Here is a 9,555-nt window from a genome sequence, read left to right as displayed (position 1 = left end):
CCTTTATTTGCTGTTTGTGAAAAAGCTTAATCCAATGCTGTAGTTGAGGCTTCCTGCTGCGCCCAGGGGTAGTTTTTCTTCTTTGTGCAGCCTGCTCCTCCAGCATCAGCATGAAGGCTATAAAGTATCCCGTGTGGTTGCAGGGGAGAAAAGGAAGGGGAAAGAGACTGTCTGTCCATTCGTACTAGGTAGTTTTCTTTCACAACAAAAGAAGAGGACCTTAATATAAATACTTAAGTACTGTTCTCACTGTGTCCTCTAGTCAGTGCTTTGCAAATGAGGTATTTTTGGTTATAGCTGTAATTACTTTGCATGGATTTATGCTGTGCTTATCATTTTCATCTGACTTAGGCCTTATTGCTTTCAGAGTTGATACCTTTTTGACCTTTTAAAAGAGCTCTGGAAATGGAGGGAGGCAGAGGTAAATTCTAATTCTCCTCACTTCTGTGATACTTATATGCTTACCCCAAGGTGGGGCTTCGCCTTCTGTGTACTGGCATAGTAATTTACGATGAGCTGAGATGATAGGTACCTGTCTGGATTTTCAGTGCGCTAACGAATTAGATCACAGGTTTAGCTGCGTCTGCTCTAGCACTACAGTGCTTGGCCAAAAAAGAATAGTTCTCATTCCAGAAATCAACGCAACATCGAGAATCTAGCAGTTATGTTTAGTTCAAAATGCTGTCACGGGTTGACGAGATGGCCTAGTGGTGAAGGAGCTTGCCAAGCCTGACACCTGGAGTCTGACACTGGGACCTGCGTGTGAAAGGAGAGAGCCCAGTTGAGGAAGTTCGCTCATCTCCACATTCACACAGTCTCTCCTCTCTCTCTCTCTCTCTCTCTCTCTCTCTCTCTCTCTCATACACACACACACACACACACACAACTTTTCTAACATTTGAAACAACAACAATACACAGGTTAAAGAAAGAATATTAAGAGCTGCAAAGGAAAAAGGCCAAGTAACTTATAAAGGTAAACCGATCAGACTTACACCTGACTTCTCTATGGAAACCATGAAAGCCAGAAGGTCCTGGATAGAGGTTCTTCAAAAACTAAGAGACCATGGATGCAAACCCAAACTACTATACCCAGCCAAGCTATCGTTCACTATCAATGGAGAAAACAAGACATTCCAGGATAAGAACAAATTTAAACAATACGTAGCCACAAATCCAAGCCCTACAGAAGGTAATAGAAGGAAAATCGCAACCCAAGGAATCTAACATTGCCAATACTGCCTACAACAACTCAGGCATCTAGCAACCCTTCACCAGCACAACTCAAAGAAGGGAGACACACAAACTCTAATACCAATAACAATAAGAATAACTGGAGTAAATAACCACTGGTCATTAATATCACTTAATATTAATGGTCTCAATTCACCTATAAAAAGGCACAGGCTAAGAGATTGGATATGAAACAACAGACTTCAGTAAAATACTAAGTTCTAGTGAGGGCAAACATCCACAGACACGATGCCTTACAATGTCTTTGTGTTTTCTTTCTGGAAACAGATTTCAGGTTTTAGGGAGCAGGGGGAGTGTTTTTAAGTGTATGAAATAGATCTTTCTCTCGCTTTGTAAATAGAGAAAAATATGATTTCTGTTTGAGTGAACTCAAAAAGGACAGGGGCAGAAGTCCCAAGATAGAACTTTCTTTCCCTGGGTTTTTACAAATGGTCCCACTATGGACAACTGCTGTTCAAGAAAACAACTCTGTGAAAAGGGAAGTTGTTGTACATTGAGAACTTCAGTTTATATCTTTTGAGTTCAAGATTATAGGGTTGTTTTTTTTTAAGTCTGAGCTTTGCATAAGTCAGCAGTTCTTGGCCCATACTCAAGTTTTATTTGCATTTCAGTGACAAGGGTGTGTTTGTGTGTGAGTGCATGGGCACACATCCTTGTAGTAGTCTGCATCCATGAGTAATACAGTAACTGTAGGTTTTTCTCAGTAAGGAAATACCATAAAGCCTCCTGGTGTTAGCGTTTGGATTAAACCTTTTCATAATCTTAGCTCACTAAAGATTTAGCCTGTGCAGCACTCAGAAGCGAGTAGTTCATAGGATTATAAACGCTGTCATGTGGAACGTAGAAGTCAAGGGCACTTATTTAGTGGACTTTAGATGTCCTTCACAATCACCCCAGTATTTCATTTTAGTGCTGACATATTCTGAACTTAAATTTGAGTATTACAACTTTCAAATTTTATGAAATACATTTTAGCAAGTATGTTATGGAAGGTCTTGCTTTTATTTAATTAGATGGCTAACCAGTATCTATTATAAGAGATCTTCCATTGTTATTTGATGTAGATCATCTGGGCTGGCCTGATGATATAAGTTAGTTACTTTTGTTTAAATGTATGCTTTATAGGACCTGTTTTCACAAACTGAGACTAACTAGGATTTTCTTTTACTGCTTTTAGAGAAGTTACTTTTTAAAATTAATTCTATTTGTAAATGCATAATCCTTTAATTTTGCAGTTTTCACCAAGTCTCTCTAAGTTTTATTATCTTGTAACACATTAATAAATATTTTGTTGTTGTTATTGTTTTGCTTTTTCAAGACAGGTTTCTCTGTGTAGCTCTGATTGCCCTGGAATTTACTTTGTAGACCAGGCTGGCCTCAAACTCAGAGATCCACCTGCCTCTGCCTCCCGAGTGCTGGGATTAAAGGTGTACGCCACCACTTCCTTTCTAACAAATACTTTAAAGTAGATTTTCCAATATTGCCAGAGAAATAGATGAACCTTCTGGCTCATTTCACTAGTAACTTCTGTACTAACGGAGACTGCTGCAGTAGTTGATTACTACTTCGGTGCACCTCATTGTCTTCATCTCAGAGAAAAACGAAACACTAATAGACTAGCATATAGCCTCAACTTTTGGAAACATGCAACTTTTACTGCGTTAAAATATAATTGGTTTCTTTGTCTTCGTGCATTAAAAACAGGAGGAAAGGCTGGCCTGGCCGAGCCAGGTGTTTGTTGTTGGCAGCCTGCTCCCTAATGAGTGCTCTCGTAGAGCAGCTGCCTACTAGTCGGCTTTGTGTGGCCTATTGTTGCTGCACGCCCCTCGTTAATACACATGCTGCCCGGGGCAGACCCAAGAATGACATCAACTTGCTTATCTTAGAAACCTACGAACCTGACTCAGGGTGCTGAGGTTGTCTTGCATCTGCCTGACTGACTAATTGTGAGCTCTCTGGCCTGTGATTGGCTGTAGTTCCACTCGGTAATAGGTTAAGCAAAGACATTGCCGTCCCATCTGTTCAACCACTCATTGTTCTTCTTGCCTGCCTGGAAGTCTGCAGCTAGAATTGTGTCGTTACTGCTGAAGCTGCCACAGAAACCAATGTCTTTGTACTTTCCTGCTAATGTAAGTATCTGTGCTACTTGCTGCTTTTTGGAAGTTAAACTTTGCTGTAACAGCTATCATTTCGTTTCTGTGAAGGCTATGTAGCACCACAAAAGAAAACATGCAAATGTGTTAGTGTCAGTACACCAGAGAATCTGGTTCTTTCTGTAAAAATATGTCTGTGAAGCTGAGTTTTATATATTTATGTTTGGAGATTTTACAAACGATTACTTGTGCCATGGGTGTTAGGCACACTCATTTGGAACTTTAGACAAGTTATAAGGAAGTTCTAATATCATGCTAAACAACAAATTTAGATTTTTATCTTGTCACATGCTTGTGTTTCTTAAGGCATCACTGCCATGGCTAGTTTCTGTGAAATGCTGGTCAGGTTCAGTAGATTTTCAATTGTGTTCAGAGACTAGTTTGCAGAGATGGGCTGCTGCTGATAGATGTTTCCAATAGCTGCTTCTAAAGATGATGATTAAGCGTTCAGTTGCCTTGTCAACGATTTCATTATTCATGTAGAATTTATTTTCTCGTGTGTTAATTTCAGATATTAGATTGAAGATGCCATTCTAGTTACTTTAAAGAGTTCTGTAATGGGGGAGTGAGGAGGAGACAAAGACTTTCTTCTGTCAGTTTGGGGGTAGGGGAGAGAAAGAACATAAAGGGTTAAAAGAGAGGTTTTCGTTTCTACCACATGCCCTATTGTGTGAACATATGCATATGTCTATTGAAAGTTTTCAGAAGATAGGCAGGCCACCAGTTGCTGGTCTCCTGCAGTTCCAGTAGACATCTGTTGCCCCAGAACATTAACCAATCTGTTCAAAGGGACATCCTTCCTTTGTTAGCTAGAGAGATGCAGACAACAGTGCTCGCTCAAATACAATGGTGATTAAATACGCAAAGACCACAGCAGTAGGAATTTATTACATATTCATTATTTTATTTTCATTGTTCTTAGAGTATAGCCATTTGGATGACAACCAAACCTATTTTCATGGCATTGTAACTTTACAAATAAATAATTTGACGTGACAAGTTTATAGTCTAATATTCCTGATCACTGTAATGCTCTTTAGGATGCTAAAAACTAGCTTTACCTGGTTTGAGGTGAGTTGTTATCCAAGTGATCTCGTGAGAATTTTCCGTCCTTTTTCACTAGAGGAATTGGGTATATGCGGTAAATTTCAGGCCCGTGCCCTTTACGTCCTAAAGCCTGCTTTAGGACCTGCAGTTATTTCTTGACAGAAGAATGAGTTTTTAGCAGCAGCATCTATGAAATTAACATAATTCATTCTTTTTCAACAAATACTATTATTTAATTTTAGTAGATAGTCTTTATCAAGAAAAAAAGCAAGTTTCTGATATAATATCTAGAGGTAATCTATGGACTTTTGAAACTGAAAAAGTCATTTAGATTGTTGTGTTTTGGTCCAGCCCTTTTGTGTTGAAGGATAGAGTGTGTAAACACTGTGTGTTGTGACTCTGTTTCTTCCCAGAGTTTTCCAGAAGCTCTGGAAGTGCAAACTGTTGACCTTATGTGTGACGCTTCGGCTCTGCGTCTGCACGAACAGAGGAAAGCCGTCCTTACTAGTGGATATTTAGTCAAGGTTTATGAATACTTGCATAAGCTTGGGTCTGACTGAATAATGCAAAACTTAAAGTCTAAACCATTCAGGGTTTAGAAATTAAGAAAAAGATTATTCATTACATATGTTAAGTAACAATTCTGTTAAGTCTTTTCTTTTGAAAACTTAGTCATTGTTAAGAGGCTTCACAGAAGTAAATCCCATGGTGTTCTTTATTCTGTAAAAGGTTTTATGTTCACTCCTTGTAAGCTGTGCAACTTCTACTGCTGTGTGTATCTCTTTTTAAGTCTTTAGGCTAAGGTTTAAGTTTTACTGAGTAATTTTAAGATACTTTTTACATGCCTTAAGTCATGCCAAGTTTTTACTAGCCACAACTTGATCAAAGTGTTCTACAGACTGAAGCTTTAAAATCCAGATCCTTGCCATTTCAGTCAATACAAATTAGGTTATATCAAATGTTAACTTGAAACTTAGACCATTTATTTTTAACATTAAGAAACATTGTATATTATTGAAAAATAATGTAAAATATTATTCAAATAGTGTGTACAAATGCCATGAATTATCTCAAGTTGAAATTATTAGTGTTTGTTAACTATTTTACTATAAAGACTATTAAATGACTTAATATTATAAAGCAACCAAACATCCACATCTCCCTGTCCTGTCACTATAGCCATGTGCGAAGTACATAGAAGAACAGATTCAGGAACGACCGCCGGTCAAACATTACATAGATTTATTGAAATGCAGTTTTAGAGTGGTCTGACTTTCTGTTTCAAAACTTTACAGTGTCTGGGTTTGTCACTTTGAAAAGTGAAATTAAGAAAAGCCATATATCCTTCAATCAGAAATTTTCATTCTAATGATTTTCACTGTGTGTATTTTCTGTGTATTCATCATGTCCAATATAGGACTCCTAGCTCAAAAACACAACAAAACTGTTCAATATTAAAATAATATTCCCTAGTTCAACTCAGCAATTTGATCAGCAAGTCATTATCTTGAATTATCTCACAACAGCACTTATGCAAAACCAAAACTTTTCAGAGGAGATCAAAAATGTTTCCCATTAAATGCACTTCCTGAAGTCAGAACAGATTGTAGGGTTTACAGAACAATGATGTCGGAGCTTCCAGATTGGTTTGGCAGCTGCATTGTTCTCTGAGGGTAAACCAGACGCACTTAAGTCCCAGTCTCTTTTATAGGCTTTTGTTCATACCAAATTATTCTTTCACTGTGCTAGCATTCATGATGGCATGTTAAAGAAGTGCAGCTTAGCAACCATCTTCTGGTTGCCAGGCAGCCCAGCTTCCAATAGATTTTCCTTGTTTAAGATACTTTTGGTAGGAGCTCTACTATGGCCATGGTGTAGATTTTTCTTTTAACTTTATCCCATTATTGGGATGCTGTTGTGATTTGTTACTTGCATTATGGTGTTAGTACATTACTGTAGTTAATAAATCACAGGGCGTACAGATTTACTTTCAAAATCCCTTCCTTAATTCTGAGTAATTGGGCCATGCATATCCATATTAATAGAAAAAAGTTGAAATGGACACAGCTTCATAATGAAGCAGATGCTCTTTATCAGTGGGGCATCCAGGATCTAGGAACGCTGGGTGTTTCTTTAGTGAGTGTTGTATTAGTAGAACAGTGAGTGGTATTCAAGTTGCTAGCAAAGAACAAATCCGGGTTAAAAAAAAAAATCCTATAGAAAAGTGTAGGACTTCTACCCCAAGGAAATACAGAAATTTTGTATTTTTTAAGATTGCATATTTTCTGGTATTTATCATGCTTAGTAAAATTCAATACACTGTGTACAAATATTTGATCCTGTAGTGGGTTTATTGGATAAACTTTAAAATTTCTCAGAATATCAGCATTTTCTTTTAATGTTTATATAATAGCTTTCTTCTGATATATATTTTGTTGAACAGATTGAGTTTAAAAGTAAATGTTTCTCCATTTTTCTTCATTAGATTATTCAAATGGGGTTTTTTATGACAACCTTAGGCTTAGCTACCCCTGACTTGTTAATTAATTGTAGAACACCAAAGTTGTCTTAATCAATAAACTTCTGGTGTTGATGTAGTCCTCATAATGAAGTATAAAGAGAACATAACCTTTCTTTTCTGACCTGTCCCTAGTAGAGAAATAAATTATTTCCAATGGGTCTTAAAGGAAAGTAATATGACAACAGAAACATTTTAAGCAGGGAAAATGGAAAAAAGGCAAGCTCTTAACAAAATGCAGGTGTGTTGTTAACTAATCTAATGCAATACAAAAATATGTTTTACATAAAAACCAAGACACTGACGTGACAGTATACTTGTTTGCATCAGAGTTTATGTACAATATTTATTCCACTGTTCTCAATAAATGTATATAGAAAAAATTTTCTTAAATGAAATATACTACAATGTCTCTGCCACCTAATAAAGGATCATAATACTTAAAGTATCTTCTGTTACAGTTCTCAGTATTCATGAAGTCATAATTATTAATGAAAAATTATATTTATCTCAAAATGGAAGGAAATCAGCCTTTTTTTTTTTTCTCCTTCTTGAGACAGGGTCTCTCTGTAATGCAGACTGGATTGAAACTCACTGTGTAGCCCGAACTAATCCCAAACACACCATCTTCATGTCTCAGTGTCCCAGTCACTGGTATCATGCATACAGCAGCATGCTTGGCCAGAGATGTAATTAGCTTTGTGATTATTCAGTTCCTTACTGGACATTTTAGACTATGTGCCCCTTCATTTCCGTGTGTAAATTAATTTATTTTTTAAAGATTTTCATATATGAGTACTAGATTTACATCATTCTCTCCCTCTCCTTCCTTTAGCTTCCTTTATGTGCCCCTTCCTTTTCAAATTCATGATCTCTTATTCTTTGTTACACACCTACACATCTGCACACATGAGAGAGAGAGAGAGAGAGAGAGAGAGAGAGAGAGAGAGAGAGAGAGAGAGAGAGAGAATAAATAACCTTTGTAAAAACCTCAGTTTACTTTTTTGCCTTGGAGGGACTCATGAAAAGGATTCTTGGCAAGTTTGCTATGAGTGATGAGAGGCTTCAAACAAAATACAAAATAGACATTCAAACAATAAATATGGTACATTAACTATATTACATTTTCTCTAGGAATACGGGGTGCTGTGCATTCAAGAATACAGGAAAAGTAGCAAAGTGGAATCAAGTGTGCGGAACAGCTTCATGGGCCTGAAGGATCACCTGGGGCATGACCTTGGCCACCTTTATATGGAGAGCACTGACCCACAGAGAAGTGCAGCTGTGCCTTGGCCTATGGCAGAGAAGCCAACAATGGATACAGCCAATTCAGGGAAGGAAGAAAAAGAAGTGTCTGAAGAGAACGTGGGCTCCGGTGACTCTGAAGAAAGCACAAATTCTGATCATGAGTCAGGACAGCTGAGTAGCCTTTCAGTAGAGCCATGCTTATTAACCAAGGCTCACAGACAGTTATGTCGGTCTCCCTGTTTAGAGCCCCACTTACTCAAACACAGTGACATTTTGCAAGACTTTAAACCAGATGGGTCCCAGACTCCATCCAAGGAAGTAAAGAAACCCCCTGACGTAGTTCGAGAATACCAAACAAAACTGGAGTTTGCACTGAAGTTAGGTTATTCTGAAGAGCAGGTCCAACTTGTGCTGAACAAACTTGGTACTGATGCTTTAATCAATGACATATTGGGAGAACTTGTCAAACTTGGAAATAAAAGTGAAGCGGATCAGACAGTTAGTACTATAAACAGTGTCATGAGGGAAGCATCGTCTCTGGAATCTCAGAGGTCTGAGTCTCCGATGCAAGAGATTGTAACAGATGATGGCGAAAATCTGAGACCAGTGGTTATTGATGGCAGCAATGTGGCAATGAGGTGAGTTGTTTTGGTTTTTGTTTTTTAAAAAAGGATTAATTGAAGATATTACTAAATCTTTGGAAGTTATTTCCAGTTCTTTGGCTGTTCATAGTCGTTAAAATCAATATTACTAAACATCTCTCAACATTAGCTTTTAGAAATACTCATTTTTAGATATTTCTGGTTTTGTCTTTCTTCCTCTGGCTAAATTGCTATGACTTAAAAATTAGTGTGTGTTACCAGCTTAGTGTTGATGAGTTTCAAAAGAACTCAAGTATGATGGCATTCATCAGTTCTGAGAATCTTAGCCAAATAGCCTATTTTTTATGAAAATAACTTAGGAAAACTCAGTTCTTCTGGAAGATAAAGGTCTGTTCTATTGGTCTGATAACAACGCAAAGGTGCATTCTTCAGCTCTGTGCTCAATTCAAGAAACGTAATTCAAACATGATTCTCTAGGAACTGAGGGGAAAATGAGGGGAAAACATTTCATTCAAGTGAATTTGATGCCCTAAAGTTTAGAGTGAATCTAAATTCAGTCACTCTAGGTAAGTGCTCACAATATTCCCTGCGTTTGAGGATAAAAAGACACAAAAAGAAGATCCTCAAGACCTTAGAGCTTCATTTTCCTTCCTTCCTTCCTTCCTTCCTTCCTTCCTTCCTTCCTTCCTTCCTTCCTTCCTTCCTTCCTTCCTTCCTTCCTTCCTTCCTTCCTT

General features: G+C 37.6%; 1 protein-coding gene across 1 annotated transcript; it reads left to right on the top strand.

Moving 5' to 3' along the window:
* Window positions 1-2,669: 2,669 nt before the first annotated feature.
* Window positions 2,670-8,871, top strand: LOC126496018 (probable ribonuclease ZC3H12C). Its single transcript, XM_050133603.1, has 2 exons — window positions 2,670-3,382; window positions 8,106-8,871. The coding sequence occupies exons 1-2, from the start codon at window positions 3,359-3,361 to the stop codon at window positions 8,859-8,861; spliced, it is 780 nt and encodes a 259-aa protein (XP_049989560.1). The 5' UTR covers window positions 2,670-3,358; the 3' UTR covers window positions 8,862-8,871.
* The last annotated feature ends 684 nt before the right edge of the window (window positions 8,872-9,555 follow it).

The sequence above is a fragment of the Alexandromys fortis genome, unplaced genomic scaffold, assembly GCF_014885135.2.
Source record: "Alexandromys fortis isolate MF-2015 unplaced genomic scaffold, M_Fortis_MF-2015_v1.1 scaffold_837, whole genome shotgun sequence".
NCBI lineage: Eukaryota > Metazoa > Chordata > Mammalia > Rodentia > Cricetidae > Alexandromys > Alexandromys fortis.
This window is presented reverse-complemented; position numbering and strand designations above follow the sequence as displayed.

Excerpts from the sequence above, each read along its gene's own strand:
- LOC126496018 (XM_050133603.1), top strand. The coding sequence starts at position 3,359 with ATGTCTTTGTACTTTCCTGCTAAT. Across the intron at positions 3,383-8,105 it reads CTTTGTACTTTCCTGCTAAT|GAATACGGGGTGCTGTGCAT; the intron begins GTAAGTATCTGT and ends CATTTTCTCTAG.